The 16,383-nt window shown below is 44.1% G+C and overlaps 2 protein-coding genes across 9 annotated transcripts in view; one reads left to right on the top strand and one right to left on the bottom strand.

Annotated features, from left to right (window-relative positions):
• Window positions 1-3,833, bottom strand: part of GK5 (glycerol kinase 5) — a 55,539-nt gene extending 51,706 nt beyond the window's left edge. The window contains exon 1 of one of the 2 annotated variants that reach the window (XM_056564458.1): window positions 3,678-3,833. In XM_056564458.1, coding sequence (XP_056420433.1) covers window positions 3,678-3,833 — 156 coding nt within the window. The remainder of the gene's footprint in view (window positions 1-3,677) is intronic. The other variant, XM_056564459.1, reaches the window with a different exon arrangement.
• RNF168 (ring finger protein 168) lies at window positions 3,718-13,588 on the top strand. Of its 7 annotated transcripts, XM_056564455.1 has the most exons (9): window positions 3,960-4,303; window positions 6,217-6,277; window positions 7,674-7,736; window positions 7,880-8,217; window positions 8,319-8,395; window positions 9,137-9,316; window positions 9,613-9,737; window positions 11,387-11,453; window positions 12,062-13,588. In XM_056564455.1, exons 4-9 carry the CDS (start codon window positions 7,905-7,907, stop codon window positions 12,917-12,919), a joined length of 1,620 nt encoding a protein of 539 aa, XP_056420430.1. In that variant the 5' UTR covers window positions 3,960-4,303; window positions 6,217-6,277; window positions 7,674-7,736; window positions 7,880-7,904; the 3' UTR covers window positions 12,920-13,588. The 7 variants fall into 7 exon arrangements, with proteins under 7 accessions (XP_056420427.1, XP_056420428.1, XP_056420430.1 ...); XM_056564453.1 differs by lacking the exons at window positions 3,960-4,303; window positions 7,674-7,736 and adding an exon at window positions 3,726-3,876; XM_056564454.1 differs by lacking the exon at window positions 7,674-7,736.
• The last annotated feature ends 2,795 nt before the right edge of the window (window positions 13,589-16,383 follow it).

Below are 16,383 nucleotides of genomic sequence, written 5' to 3'. Positions count from 1 at the left end.
GTTCGCAATCGATCCCTTCGTCCGGAGGGTAGATTGTGGGCCGTTGGCGGGAGTCGGGATGACTCTGGCGGAGCCGGATGTCGCCCAGAGAGTGGTGGCGTACGCTGATGATGTCACTATTTTTGTCTCCTCACGGGAGGAGGTCGATGTGGTGATGTCAGAGGTGGACCGCTACTCGGAGGCATCCGGGTCCAAGATCAACCGGGATAAGTGTGAAAGTCTCTGGCTGGGAGGGGGAGATCCCACGTTTGATCTCCCGGACACCCTTCCAGAGCTCCAAGAGTCAGCAAAAATTCTGGGCATCACATTCGGCCAGGATGATTATCCCACCAAAAACTGGGACGGTAAGCTCCAGGATGCCACTCAGAGGGTGAACCAGTGGAAGGGTTGGTCTATGACCCTCAGGGAAAGGGTACACCTGACCAAATCGTACCTGCTCCCCTTGTTTATCTATCTGGGCAGTGTATGTATCTTACCAGAGGCTTACTACACTAGGGTCTACAGCCTGTTTTTCCAACTGTTATGGGGGAACAGGTTGAACCTAGTCAAGAGGGAGGTTACGTACCGCACGAGGAGACTAGGGGGTTTATCTATGGTAAACCCTGTGGTGTTCTTAACGAACACCTTCTTGAAAGCTAACATCTCGAACCTCTGGTCAGAGAGGGCTCCTCCGTGGGTACTCTCCTGCAGGGAATGGTTTCGGCCTTTCTTCCAGGAATGGGAGACAGGAGGGCAAGTGAAGGACCTCCGTACGCCCCATGGATATCTTCCGGCTTACGCTACCCCGACTCTGAAGGCGATACGTCGGTGGGGTCTGGGAGATCAGGACCCAGTCAAGGCAGTTCCTTGACAAACGGGTTCTGTTGACCCACTTCCAGAAGCCTCTGGCGCTCAGGGACTGCCCAGGTCGGGATCTGAGGGTGGGGTTGTATCTTTTAAACATGAAAAGGATCCCCCAGAAGTTTTGGGACTTGGCCTGGCGCTGCTTTCAGGGGAAGCTATGTGTAAAGGACAACCTGAAGTACAGGAACTCTGATGACCGGGGATGTCCCCGAGAAGAGTGCGGGGACACGCTGGAAAGCATGGACCACTTTCTGCTTCATTGTCCCTTTAACATAGGGGTCTATAACAGGGTGGGCGCTTCCATCGGCTGGAGTCAACTTGCCGGCCTTGCCTATCCGGAGTGGGCTTATGGGGCATTCAGGAACCTGGGTGGCCGAGATCGGGGCACTTTATTTTTAGTCAGTTTAGTGGTTAGGTACTACACGTGGAACGCACGGTGCTTAGTGTCGACCCAACAGAAAATCCTCTCCGAGGTGGAGGTCTGTAGGAACATCACCGGTGACCTCGGGAAGATCAGGTCTTTGGAGTATGGCAGTCTTGGTACCAGTAGGGCATCTCTCCTGTGGAGAGGTTTCTCATTTCATGTGCCCTAGGTACTAAACCTTTTGGGTAGAGTACCTTTTATTTTTGGTTAGGGGCAGTGTTATAGGGGTAGAGATAGGGTGAGGGCAGGGTCAGATTTATTGTAGGGATAGAATTAGGGAGAATTGTAGGGGGAGTTAGGGAAAGAGTATAAAATGATTTATGTATCAGGTCTGCCATCCTTCTCCCTGGTGGAGGGCTGATGCATGTGCACATTAGGTTTTTGTTTTGTTTTTAGTAGACATGGTATGAAGGGCTTACAGGCAACCAAACTTGGGCCTAAAAGGGGTTGTGATTAAGAGTGTATAAGTTTGTATATAAGTTGGTTGGGAGGAGTGTTAGGTGGGGAGGGTGTATTTGTGGGTGGTGGTTTTGTGGTGTTTTGGGGACCTGACATGGGTCAGTTAAGGACTGGACTTTGAGAACTGTATGGACAGTATGGACTCTGACCCATGTACAGGAGGGGTGGTGTGGGTGAGGGGACAGTTTTAGTGTAGGTGTTTTTCTGTTGTTTTTTGTAGTGTATTTACTATATTTTTGTACATTTTCTGTGATTTTGTATATATTGTGTTTTGTATATATTGTGTTTTGTATTTATATTGTTTTATATTATATAGTGGCAGTCGGGCCAGTAAAAAGGGAAAAAAAGCGGTGTCATGTGTATGTATATGTATATATATGTATATATATATATATATATATGTGTGTGTGTTTGATTGTGTATATGCATTTACACATGTTTGTGTATTTTTTTTTTTTTTTTTTTTTTAATTTTCCCTCCTTCGGGGAGCTGCTCCCCTCCGGTGTCTCTGCTCTCCTCGCCTCTGGCGTCGCGGTTTCGCTTTTCGGCGGTGTTGTCCTTTTCTTCAGTTCTGGCTTGCTCTTTTTGGGTCCGGCGCTCGCCGGTTTCTGGGTTGCGCGCGGATCCTCTCTGGCCGTCCTCGGCTCCGTGCCGTGCTGGGCGTGCTTTGCGGGCCTTGCGGCTGTGCGGGGGCAGTGCGTGGGACTGGGCTCTTTAGGCCCTCTCTCCGGCCGCGTCTCCGTGCTGCTTTTCCTTGCCCTTCTTTCACCGGTGGATCTCTGGCTGGGAGGCAGAGCGTAGTTTTTTGCGCAAGTTGTGCTGAGCAATTTATTTATAAAACTTTTTTTTTTTTTTTTATTTTTTTTTTTCTTTTCTTCCCCCCCGTGGTAAGGGTACTTTTTATGTTATAGCCAAGTTGTGCTACTTTTATGTTCCTTTTCATTTGGTTTGTTTTTATAGCCAAGTTGTGCTGAATTTTATGTTTATATATATATATATATATATATATATATTTTTTTTTTTTTTTTTATAAGCCAAGTTGGGCTCTTGCGTGTTTGTGTGTGTTATTTTGGTATGGGGGAAAAGTAAAAGTGTATTTTAGTAAATTTGGGCTGGCCGGTTAGGCAGAATTTGTTTTTGCAATTTTATTTATGTTATGTTTGTTATAGCTGGTTAAGCTTGTTTTTGTTTAATGTTTTGTATCAGATTTGTTTTGCATTTTTATAATAAAAAGAGTTACAGCCCCAGCAGATCTTTCTTACTTTTATATGTAAGGATTTGCTTTATCTATATTAGTTATCTACTTATTTTTCTTTAATCCTCACTTTTTCCTATTTTTGGATGACATTTTGGTGGCTTCAGAACCAATTACCAGGTTTCCATAGAGTTCTGGTCTCAACATACAATGGATTCAACATACAATGGTCGTCCTGGAACCAATTAATATTGTAACTTGAGGGACCACTGTATAGCCTAGATCTCCAAACTGTGGACCTCCAGCTGTTGCAAAACTACAACTCCCAGCATGCCCAGACAGCCTTCGGCTGTCCGGGCATGCTGGGTATTGTAGTTTTGCAGCAGCTGGACGTCCACGCTTTAGAGACCTAGGCTATACAGCATCCTGCATCTCTCCAGCTTTTGTCAAACCACAACTCCCATCATGTCCTGATGGCTTTTACCTGCAACACAGGTTGCGGAACACAGCTATAGAGACAGAGGTTGCTGAACACTATAGGAAGGAATGACAGCAGTCTCTGTTGTCCATAGCAACCAATCACTGCACAGCTTTCACTTGAACATCAGGTTACAAAATAAAAGCTGCTCTCTGATAGGTTGCTACGGGCAACGAATCCTGTTAGACATGCGCAGAGCGGCCATAATAATACTAACACTATAACTACTACAAACAGGCTATGAGAGCAGGGTAAGCACTGCCAGGCTCCGCGCCTACCTTGTCCTCCGCGCTCCCACAAGTCTCCGCAGCCGCGTTATACACGTGACAGCGCAGGACAGTGCTACCCACATCCACGGCCAGCACCAGCCGCTCCCGGTATCCGTTCCGGACAGAGCCCATGGTCCAGGCTCCGCCGCCGCCGCCGCCGATCATTCAGCGAAGACAGCTGCGGTCTATACTGGGCGGAGCTCCTCAGGTAGATCCATGTTTACAATGGGCGGGGTTTGTGACCGCACTGACGGCTGGGATTACTACAGGCGGCGGACATGTTGACTACTGGCAAGTAGGGCGGCCGTGTGACAAGTGACTTCTTCGCTCGCGAGTACATAACAATAGCCGGCCAATTTATGAACTCGGAAGAACACCTCCTGTCTGTTCTGTCAGATATTCCCATTTTAAGCCCTTGTCGCCCGTTCGATAGGTCACTGACCCGGGTGGAGGCGTACGCATCGCTGTCATGACTTTGGTCTCCGGCAAAATGGCGGCTTTCCCGCAGAGTTCTCGCTCGAGCGGGAGAAGCGCGCGCTCCAGATTTGGCGGGTAAGCAGATCGGCGCCTGGGGATTGGTGGTCGGTGATCGCGGAGTGAGAGAAAATTGCTGCGAGTTGGCCTCGGAGCTTACGGTCAGTACGGGGCGGTATATATAGGGATGACTGCGGGACAGCAGCCGCTGTGATCTGTGGGGCCTTGTTCAGACATGTCTGTTAGTGCTGTGTATAGTGACGGACTGTCATGGTGGATCCACACAGATTTGTGACACGAGACTGAATGTCATTCTATGTGTGTATGTATGTATGTATGTATGTGTGTATAATATATATATATATATATATATATATATATATATATAATTATAACTTTCTATATGTTTCCCCCTTTATAGGTTAAGGCAGTGCTTCCCAGCCAGTGTGCCTCCAGCTGTTTTAACTACAACTCCCAGCATGCCTGTACAGCATTCTGGGAGTTGTAGTTTTGCTACAGCTGGAGGCACACTGGCTGGGAAATGCTCTCCTAAGTACATATTCACACTACTTACATAACCATGGTGAATGCCATCAAAATGCGCAAAAGAGACTTGTCACTGCTTTTCTTGACTGGAGACTCAACAATCCTCATATAGTTAAAGCGTTTCTCTTATCGGAATAAACCTTTGATGCATTGTCTGGAGATGTCATAAAGGTTAGACCCTCTTGACATGTCTGGACGCTGGGACCCTCCGCAGTCTCTGGCCCAGCACCCCAGTAATCCACGTGTGTAGAGCCAACTCCGCTCTGTGGCGGATTACCAGTGACCACAGCCGTCATGTTCCCTCCATATATCTTCCATAGACATTAATGTAGGGGACGTGAAGACCACAGCTGGCGTTCTGAGCTTAAATATTCAGAATGCTGGGCTGGAGATCATGGGGGGATTACTCCCGAAACCCATTGCACTCGCGAGTTACATCCAGATGAAGTGTGTGGCGGCACTTCACTCCCCAGCTGTCACTCAAATCCAACTCATTCACTGCATTATCAGTCTATGACAGTGTTTGCCTTTAGCTATTGCAGTACTGTAACTCCCAGCTTGCTTGGATAGCAACAGCTGCCCGGACATGCTGGGTGTTGGAGAGGATAACATCTTGTGACTGCAGCTGATCTCAGGAGAGTGAGTGGTGTGATCTAACCTTATGACATGTCAGAAGTTTATTCAAATTGCTTAAAAGAGAAATTGTGTCAAAAAGGTACTCCGGAGGAAGACACAATTGTTTTCAAATCAACTGGTGACAGAAAGTTATACAAATTTGTAAATTCCATTTATTTAAAATTCTTAAAGGGATACCCCGCCCCAAGACATCTTATCCCCTATCCAAAGGATACGGGATAAGATGTCTGATCTCTTGCAGCACCCCATGTCCTCTGCTGCACGGATCAAACTTCCCTCCGTGTCTGATGACAGGTGATACAGGGGCCGGAGTATCGTAACATCACGGCCCAGCCCCCTTGTCACTTCACACCCCGCCCCCCTCAATGCAAGTATATAGGAGGGGCGTGGTGGCCGTCTCGCCCACTTCCATAGACTTGTATTGAGGGGGAGGGGTGTGACGTTACGATACTCAGGCCCTTTTATCGCCGGTCGAGGCAAGTTCGCTCCGTGCAGCAGATGACTGCGGTGCTGCAGGAGAGATCACGGGGGGGTTCCAGCGCCGAGACCCCCGCAATCAGACATCTTATCCCCTATCCTTTGGCTAGGGGATAAGATGTCTAGGGGCGGGGTACCCCTTTAACTGTTTCAGTACTTATCCGCTGCTGTATGCTCCAGAGGAAGTTGTGTAGTTCTTTCCAGTCTGACCCCAATGCTCTCTGCTGCCACCTCTGTCAGTGTCTAGAACTGTCCAGAGCAGGCGCAAATCTCCTTATCTCTTACTGTGCTGCAGTGCATGTTCTGAATGACAACCAGCCCATGCACGGTGCGCTCCATTCATTTGGGGGGCAATTCTTCTCGGTTCTTGTGACTGGTGGGGTCCCAACATTTACTGAACCTTATTCCTCACCAGATCACCAGCAGATCTCCCCGGAGGCCTCTAGGGTTTGCAGTTTCTCAACACCAGTAAACAGGCAAGCTTTTTAATAACCCTTAAAATTGACCTGTAGTAAGTTTATTTTATATATATATTTTTTTTTAATTACTTTGTAAACTCAGAGTTTATACTTTCTTGCTACTTAGGGAGCAGAGCGGTGGCATGGACTGTCATCCACACTTAGTGGGCGTGATTTCAGCCAAGGCAAATGGGAGTAGCAGAGAATGGCTATCACCCAAGAAACTACTTGGGGGGGGTAGCTTTCAAACTGCATATCCTCACTATCGCTGCTGACAGGAACGTCTCTTGGGCATGGCGAAAAAGATTTTACCCTACATAAATCTGTGCAGTCAGAGACATGATGGAGCCTTCAAGGCAGACAGCTCAGCTGATATGGACAGATTGTGCACTATGGCTTATAACAAAGTTCCTTTATTATACTTTTTGACAGCATGCACAGGTTGTTTTCCACTGGACAACCCTTTAAGGCCTTCCATCTAGGCATTGGTCAGTCCAGGCAGTTAAAAAAAAAAAAAAAAAAAGTCTTAACATATTGTAAGTTGAGGAGTATTGCAGCTCGGCTAGGTAGAAAATTAGACAACCTATAGCACCTAATACCAAAGGTGCTTGGCTAAAAACATGAAGTGTGAAAAGTAAGGTAACAGTCCTCAAGTGATCTAGTGAGAGGGGGGGGGGGGGCGCGAAGAGGAGGAGGGAGAGGAGAGGGGAAATGGGAAGAGGTGGGAATCAGATAATAGAGGTGAGCAAAAACAAGAGATTGGACTATAGAGTAAAAATTGAGTTTAATGAAAAAAAAATTTGATAAAATTACAAAAAGGGTAGATGTGAACTGGAGAGGGGTAACGCAGGGCCCTTGCGATTCCCCTCCAAAAATGAAAAATAAGATATAATAGGATAAATTCAATATAAATTAATAAATAAATAATTGTACATTTTATTTATATAGTATTTATCCTATTTATTATATCTTATTTTTCATTTTTGGAGGGCAATCGCAAGGGCCCTGCATTACCCCTCTCCAGTTAACATCTACCCTTTTTGTATGTTATCTAATTTTTTTTCATTAAATTCATATTTTTACTACTCTGGTCTAATCTTTCTTTTTTTTTTTTTTTGCTCACCTGTATTATCTGATTCCCACCTCTTCCCATTTCTCCTCTCCCTCCTCCTCCTCTTCGCCCCCCCCCCCCCTCACTAGATCACTTGAGGACTGCTACCTTATTTTTCACACTTCATATTGTAAGTTTGAGCCTAGATGCATTACCAAATTTCATTGTCCCAGCGTAGACCACATCATTAGGCAGCCATGATTTACTAGCTACAACCCCCACAGTGGGGTATCATCTGTTTGCTGACAAGGTGTTTCTGGCTGCTGCATCTATTCATGTTAACAGAAATAAAACTCTTTGCAGGAGCAGCCTAAACCTCTGCTGAGAGAGATGGAGCTGGATGATGTTGCAAAATACAGCTCTGCTGTGAGTGGAAACTCTTAGTTATAAAATGCATGTAGTACAGAAACAGTGCATTATGTTGTGGCGTCATTTCTTAATGGAACAGAGTATTGGTGCCCTTGTTTGTGTCATGCCTTTCCTAATTCATGCCGTCTTTCTTTCTGCAGATGATGGTTGTTCCATAAGGCCAGGATGTCGAAGAAAAGAAAATATCCTTTGACACGATTAGAATGCATTTGTGGTATCTGTCGGGAGATACTTCTGGAGCCGGTGACGCTGCCATGTGGTCATACCTTGTGCCACCCGTGCTTCCAGTTAACTGTAGAGAAAGCCAGCTTGTGTTGTCCTTACTGTAGGAAGAGAGTTTCCAATTGGGCACGTAAAAATGCACGTTCTGGAACGTTGGTTGATACAGAGCTGTGGGAAATTATCCAGCGTCAGTATCCAGAGGAGTGTGAGCGCCGTGCCCGGGGACAGGACACTGTGGAGGATGACTTTGAGGATGGTAAGAGCATAAGTAAAGAAGAAAAAATCTAAATGATGATAAAATATAAAAATCTAAGCTCATAATCGCTTATAATACCATATTTGTTTTTCCTACCTCAGGCTTAGCCCCCTATCCGATACCTCACATATGCAAACCTGGAGAAATCCGACAAGAATATGAGGCAGAAATTAACAAGGTAAGAATTCTGTCACCACACATGCTCTTTTCTCTCTCTTTGATAGAATCATAATTAAAAATGTTATATTAAATATATTGTATTGTTGTTAAATAACTTACACTGCTGCTGTCCTAAATGTTATAGGTATCTTAAAGGGGGTTCTCCACTGGACAGAGTTAAGTGAACACGCTGCGGGGGTCAGTCACGCCACGTCCCCTCAATGCAAGTCTATGGGAGTGGGCGTGATGGCCGTCACGCCCCCTCCCATAGACTTGCATTGAGGGGGCATGGCAGACCCCTGCAGCGCGCACACATCGTTCTGAACTAAATGTTCCAAAAGCTTGCCAGTCGAGTACTCCTTTAACTAGAGATTTCCATGAGTTGCATTTAAAGGGGTTGTCTGGCAAACAAACACAACTTTTACCCTATCCACAGGATATGGCATAAGTGTCTGATTGCGAGGGGGTCCGACTGGAGATAGGTGGGGGTTCAAGCGGTCATTGCCCATAACCCTGACTTTTGGGGAGAGATTTATCAGAACGTATGTGGTGGGAAAGATTAAAAAGGCCTCCGACGCGATCTGATTGGTGCTACGGGCAACTGCACAACTCTTGATCTACAAAGGTTTGGCTAAATCTCCCCCATAGTCTCTTAGGAGAACAGAAAGGGGATGGTAATTACAGCACACATGGGTTTATAAATTCATGGTGGAAACAAAATATTGTAACTTACTTTCCTTTATATATCATATCAATTCAGATTAAAGCTGAGCAACTTAGCAGAGAAGAAGAAGAAAGCCGAGCAAGTGAAGAGTATATTCGGAAACTTTTAGCTGAGGAAGAGGAGGAACAACGAGCTCATATAGAATATTTACAGAGGCAACTGGATGAGCAGCTGAAGCGAGATGAGGAGTTAGCTCGGACACTAAGCAGTGATCTGGTAAGTAAAAGAAAAATCCATTTCATATGCCTGTTCCAGTGGCTGCATCACCTACTGAAATATGCAGTTAGCATTAGCATATATAGTATTAAACTGGATGGTCCAGAGGCAAAAATTATGATGCCATTTAAGTAGTTGTGTCTTGTAGAGCACATCTTACTTGAGTGTAGACCAGGCTGTGAAGTGAAGTTGAACTTCCAATTAACACATAAAGGTGCAGATAACATATGAGGTGTTTAAGACCAGTACATAAGTGGGTAACAGTGGAGATCTAAGTAGTGTGTTTTATCTTACAGAATGAGTCTACTACATCTGAACAGTCATCCATTTTAGAAATTCCTGTAGTTTCCAGGCAGACTCCCAGCTCAAAGGCTTCGAAAAGTGTGAAGGCCAAGCCAAAAGTGTCTGGAGACATTGAAAGGTGAGGCCTGCCAATTGTTACCAGTTCCATACTGTAAATTACATGTGACATTTCGCTAACCTCTTGAGGGGTTGAGAACCTGTGCAGTGGAAAGGGTGACCAGTTGCTTGTAGCAACCAATAAGATTGCTTCATTTTTTTTTTTTTTTTTGTCTTCTGAAAAATGAATCTGGTTGCTATAGGTAACTGGTCAACTTTTCCTCTGCACTGATTTTGATAAATCTCCCCCTATTGTGTGTGAGTATAAATTATGCTGGATAGGAGTCCTTTTCCTAAACAGCAGACACCTCCCCCCCGGATTACAGTATTTAGGTAGTTTGGTGGCCTCGGCATAATATTGCAACTAGTGGCTCAGTGAAGGCAGATCTCACAAAAAAACAAGAAAAAATGTTGAATGTTACTCGGTACCTAATCCTGATAATGTACATATGACTTTTATGTTCCTATCATCAATATTTCACTAAAAAATAGTATAATACAGTTGCTCAATGTCTTTTTCATCTTGTCAATGGGAGGAGGTATGTCCTTCTCTTGCCCACACTGACTCCTCCCCCTCCCTCACTCTGCTGACTCACTGCTCTTGCGAGCCTGGCAGCCCTGCTCTGTTACCCTTTCCTCTCTGGATTTATGCTTTACACACACACAGCTATACACACAAATATGGTGAGTATATATCTTACATCTTCCTATGTCATTCATGTGTATCATCCTTTGCCAGTCCTGTAATGCTGGGACTTCTAGTTTTGGAATAGCTGGAGGTACACTGTTTAGATAACTCTTTTTTTGCAGCAGTGTTGCCTTTAACTGTGTGCCTACAGCTTTTGCAAAACTACAACTCCCAGCATGCCCAGATTTCCTTTGACTGTCCAGGCATGCCTCGTGTTGTAGTTTCACAACAGCTGGATGCACATGTTTGGTAAAACTCTGTGTTACAGCAGTGTTGCTGCAGGCTGTGTTCCTCCTGCAGCCTTGTCAATCAGCCATCTTGTGTCCATGACCCTTGGACACCCTCATGCTGCTGTCCCAGGAGGTATGGGGTTCCTAGTGGTGGGATTTTCAAAGGCAATTTTCTTTAATAAAATGTGAATTTTTATCAAAGTATATCAGAAAAACTGTTTTGCCAAGATATACAACCTATAAATAGTGCCTATTTAAGCCTACTACCTTACGAATCTTTGTCTCTCCTTCCAATGGTTGAACAAAATGCAGTGTATTGTATAAGCAATGGTTTGGTTAAAGTGTTACTGTCATTTGGAAAAACTTTTGACTTGGGGTCCAGACATGCTAAAAGTTTAGATTGAACCATGCCCCCTGAACTGACTGCAAATTGTAAGCTGGTGAAAGAATAATACAGAAAAAAATCTAGCAATTATCCACCAAATGAAATAAATGATAAAAAAATGTATTAGACACACAAAGAAAACACAGAAGCTGGTGGAGTGTACTGCAGCCTGATCTGACTTTCACTCCATAGACTAATACATTTTTTTATTTTTATTTATTGACCATAAAAAAATGGCAAAATATCCTGAAACCATATCAATTTGTTACTGCCATTATTGTCCTGACCCACAGAATAAAGTTAACATACCCTTTATGCATTCTACTGTGACCTGTTTAAACACTTGTTGCATTCTCATTTTCATATAGGTTTCTGTCCCCAAAAGCCAAACAAAGCATTCATAGTTTTCCTCAAATGAAGAGTGAAGATTTAAAGGTAAATGCATTTTGTTTGCAGCAATAATCAGCCTCCCTGTCAGATAGGTGGGAACTTATTGTTTATGCCCCCACAGTCTCCTTACCATACCTGAGCCTTTCATGATTTCCGCACACGGCGATACCAAATATTTTTATTTACACTTTTTTTTTTTAATAGGAAAAGGGGGGGTGATTAAAACTTTTGTTAGGGAAGGGGTTAAATGATCTTCACTTAGGGACCTATAACACTGCACACACTGATCTTTTACATTGATCAATGGTTTATCATAGGAAACCATTGATCAATGATTCTGCCGCTTGACTGCTCATGCCTGGATCTCAGGCACTGAGCAGTCATTCGGCGATCGGACACCAGGAGGCAAGGTAGGGACCCTCCTGCTGTCCTACAGCTGTTTGGGATGTCTTGTTTTAGCCGTGGCGATCCCCAACAGCCCACTGAGCTAACCGGCATTGATTTACTTTCACTTTAGATGCAGCGTTCATCCTTGGTTGTTAAGGGGTTAAACCTCTTTTAGAAATGAGTCAAACGCCTGTTATTTGTATTCTGTAGGTCTTTTAATTTACATCAATTTGTTGTAACAGGTTTTTTTGTGTTTGACTTTTTAGAGCATTAATTCCAGTGCATGTGTGTCGGACTCCGAAGGAGAATCTATGCCAAGTCTGTCACCCCAATTCAGTTTTCATGTTGATGGCAGAAAAATGCATGACTCTGATGCAGAGCTGCCAATACCTTGTCTGTCAAAATACTCCCCTACTGATGCAGCTGAAAATGGCCTGCAATTGGAAAGCTCTTATAAGAATTCAGCTGCTAAATCCATGGTGAGAAGTAAGATACCATCAGACTTTGCTGCTATAGACTTGTCTCCACCAATGACTATCAGTGGTCAAAGTGACTGCGGGGGGTGGAGCTCTTCACAACCCAACCATGGTACCAGTACACCAGAGAAGTGGGTTAAAACTGCAGCCAAACGTGCCTTAGAATCCCCCAAAGATGGAGAGTGTCATACAGCTGAAAAGCGTCAGAAGGTCTCTTGCATGGAGAATAGCTCGGTTGCCGGATTACATGCTGAGCGATTAATGGAACTAGAAGAAACCCTCACTCAAAGGAAAATGCAGGAAGAACAGGACAGGTTGCTGGCGCTGAAGCTGCAAAAGCTTTTGGACAAAGAACAGAGTACAGTGTCCAGACACAAAGGATCTCCGGATGAGTACAAGCTGCGGCCTAAGAGAACATCAGTGCAACAAGAAACATTGAACCTAACACCACTGAAAATGTCTGACAGCGAAGCGGAAAGCCCCAAAAGTGAGGACACTTCAGATGAAAATAAAAAACCTGCCCCCAAAAAATGTATGCAGCAACCTCAAAATAGAGCAAGGCACTCATCATCAAGATCCCAAGTCTTAAAGCCAAGTAATAAGCAGCAAACCATATTGGACATGTTCCAAAGGTCCACTGAAAAGTGAGAGTATAAGTGTCAGTGAGGGTTGATTTCAATGTTTGCTCTCGGTTGCTTTTGGTTATTGCGTTAAAGATTTAACAGCATTGAAACTACTTTCTGTTCTTGTCTTTGCATTGAGTTTTAATTTGCATGTGCGGCACCTGATGTCCTCTTATGGCATTATGGAGCAAGCAAGAAAGTTTCCAACTCTTGGTGTGCAGAGTGGGAGAATGGAGAATATAGGGGGAGATTTATCAAAACTTGTGCAGAGGAAAAGTTGCTGAGTTGTCCATAGCAACCAATCAAATCCCTTCATATATTTTTTGACAAGGCATCTGCAAAATGAAAGAACATTTTCTGACTGGTTGCTATGGGCAACTTTTCCTCTGCGCAGGTTTTGATAAATCTTCCCCATAGTGTTTCCCAATCAGTGTATTTCAAGCTTTTGCATGCTGTGGGTTGGAGATTTGCAACAGCTGGAGGCACACTGGCTGGAAAACACTAATATAGATCTTTCAAGCAGTTACAATACATTGTGCTCACAGCCTTCATCTTTTTTGGGGGAGGATTCTGTTCATGTTTTTTTTTTTTGTTTGTTTGTTTCCACATTTCATTACTGTGTATTAAATGTACAGCTGTATAAGAGAATCGGTATGAGGGTCGCTCCTTAGTTGCTGCAATAAACCACTACCATATTAAATGCTTTGGTTTTCTTACAAGCAGAGAGTCTTAGTCCTAGAACTGGTGCTACACTTAGATACCTGGCCCACAGCTATTTCTGTACCCACCCTGTACCCTTGCACAGACTATTTTGCTGAGTGTGTGTATATTGATTGGGGAAAGGGGAGTAAACTGCTGCCAGGCACCTAATGGCAGCTTATTTTTCCTGAGAACATAGCATCATCTGTCAAGGGAGATTCAAGAAGCGCCCCCCCCCCCCCCCCCCCCCTCACACATTGGTTGGCTAGTCCTGCCAAAATTGGTGGGTTTTGCTGACATTGATTTGGTAAGCTTAAAAGTTACCAGGAGTGCAAAGAGGTGTCACTTCCCAAATTCCGTCCAGTGTCTCCTGTGATATTGCCCGAAGAAAGTCCCATGTTCAATTTGGTTAATTGTGTGCAGGAGGCGGAGGCCTGCTGGCTACCGCCCCCTGCTTCTTTCTGGCTCCTGAAACAATCTGCCTCTATTTGCATATTCAAATTCTTCACTGCGCTCTGAGGCAGGAGTTCGTTTACAGACAGCTCTCAGGTCCTAATGATGTGAGTTTCATGTCACGTGAGCGCTGCGCTCCTGGGCCAGCTGGCCTCATAGCAGAATGCTCTGGCAATGTACTCTGCAGGAGCAAAGCACCACATACAGCATCTTGAACAGGGAGTCCATGCACTGAAAATATGAGGGGGCTACAAGACTGAAAGCTAGCTGCACATTTGCCTGTAAGGCAGTGCCAACACTGCAGAGGACCACACCACTGTGAAGAATGCGGAGGCAGTAAGCAGGCACCACTGACTAGGTGAGAGGCTGTGCCACTGTTTGCAGAAATATGCTAATATATATTTGTATGTATGTTCCAGCACCACTTTCAAATGACTGGAGATATTTCTATAAAACTTGGTAAAAATGTTACTTAGATGTCAAATAATTAATATAGGCTAATTAAACTAAACCCTAAATCGCCCCCTTTTGTGAGGGTTGGGTGTTTATATAAGGTCCTGTGCTAGTCTATGGGACTTCCAGGATCTTACTCCACAACCGCTGCATCTGCTGGTGAGTGTGCCGATCCTGCTTGCAAGCCATGCCCCTTCTATTGTAGGGCCTTCTATTTTTTCTCGGCCTAAAGCTGAAAACACCATTTTTGCCTGAGACACTGATATCACAGGTCCTTCAACCACAATCTCTTCATTACAGCTCAGCCCTACCTAAGGTCAGGATATGCGGATACGACTGTAGTTGTTTCTTTTTCCTTTCCCCCAAGGTTCAGATAGGAAGACCAGGCAACGCTGGATACTCTGCTGATATATACAAAAAAAAAAACTACAGTGGGGATCAAAAATTTGTATTACTGTGCATAAAGAAGCCAAGGAAAGATCTCCAAAAGGCATCAAATTACAGATTAGACATTCCTATAATATGTCAACAAAAGCTAGATTTTATTTCCATCATTTACACTTATTCAAAATAACAGAAAACAAAAAAAATGGCGTCTGCAAAAGTTTGGACACCCTGCAGAATTTATAGCATGCACTGCCCCCTTTGCAAAGCTGAGACCTGCCAGTGTCATGGATTGTTCTCAGTCATCATCTGTGAAGACCAGGTGATGTCAATCTCAAAGGTTTTAAATGCCCAGACTCCTCTGACCTTGCCCCAACAATCAGCACCATGGGTTCTTCTAAGCAGTTGTCTAGAAATCTGAAACTGAAAATAGTTGGCGCTCACAAAGCTGGAGAAGGCTATAAGAAGATAGCAAAACGTTTTCAGATGTCAATATCCTCTGTTCGGAATGTAATTAAGAAATGGCAGTCATCATTAAGTGGAAGTTAAAGCAAGATCTGGAAGACCAAGAAAAATATCAGACAGAACAGCTCGCAGGATTGTGAGAAAAACAATTCAAAACCCAGGCTTGACTGCACAATCCCTCCAGAAAGATCTGGCAGACACTGGAGCTGTGGTACACTATTCCACTATAAAGAGATACTTGTACAAATATTGTCTTCATGGAAGAGTCATCAGAAGAAAACCTCTTCTACGTCCTCACCACAAAAATCAGCATTTGAACTTTGCAAATGAACATATAGACAAGTTCTGTGGACCGATTAGGTTAAAATTGAACTTTTTGGCCGGAATGAGCAAAGGTACGTTTGGAGAAGAAGGGGAACAGAATTTAATGAAAAGAACCTCTGTCCAACTGTTAAGCATGGGGGTGGATCAATCATGCTTTGGGGTTGTATTGCAGCCAGTGGCACAGGGAAAATCTCACGAGTGGGAAAAATGGATTCAATAAAATTTCAGCAAATTTTGGATGCTAACTTTCTTTTTTTTCAAGAATACATTTTTATTAAGTTTTTACATGACAAACAGTTGGGTGAGCCCGAAATCAACAGCATAACATGTCAGGCATAACATCCTGAACTACAACAAGTAAATGCTGACCGTCTCATGGAAAAACATACACACTACCGAGAAGGTCCATAACCTGTGAAGGCAAGTGAATGAAGTGAAATAGAAGGCACACAATGGTCAAATACAGTAAGGCAAAAACTTAGCCATTGAGATAACAATGAAAATGTCAGTGCAGTGTCTATAATACGAGTTCTACAACATGAGGAGCTATCCATTACTTAAAACAAGTAAATTGGAGGCAAGGGGATGAGGTAAAATAGAATATCTCTAAGCAACGTAAATTTGTGGGGAGGCCAAAAGAAGGCGTCACCAAGATTTATAAAGGGCCTATTATATGAGGTGGCAAGAAGTCACAGTACCGATGCATGTGGA

This window comes from Hyla sarda, chromosome 3 (assembly GCF_029499605.1).
Source record: "Hyla sarda isolate aHylSar1 chromosome 3, aHylSar1.hap1, whole genome shotgun sequence".
In the NCBI taxonomy this organism is placed as follows: Eukaryota; Metazoa; Chordata; class Amphibia; order Anura; family Hylidae; genus Hyla; species Hyla sarda.
The sequence above is the reverse complement of the archived record's forward strand: the minus strand, read 5'-3'. Positions and strand labels throughout refer to the sequence as shown.

Bases quoted from the DNA above. Each gene is read 5' to 3' on its own strand.
- RNF168 (XM_056564452.1), top strand. From the start codon at position 7,905: ATGTCGAAGAAAAGAAAATATCCTTTGACACGATTAGAATGCATTTGT. The intron at 8,218-8,318 runs GTAAGAGCATAA...TTCCTACCTCAG, and splicing joins GGAGGATGACTTTGAGGATG to GCTTAGCCCCCTATCCGATA. The intron at 9,317-9,612 runs GTAAGTAAAAGA...TTTATCTTACAG, and splicing joins GGACACTAAGCAGTGATCTG to AATGAGTCTACTACATCTGA.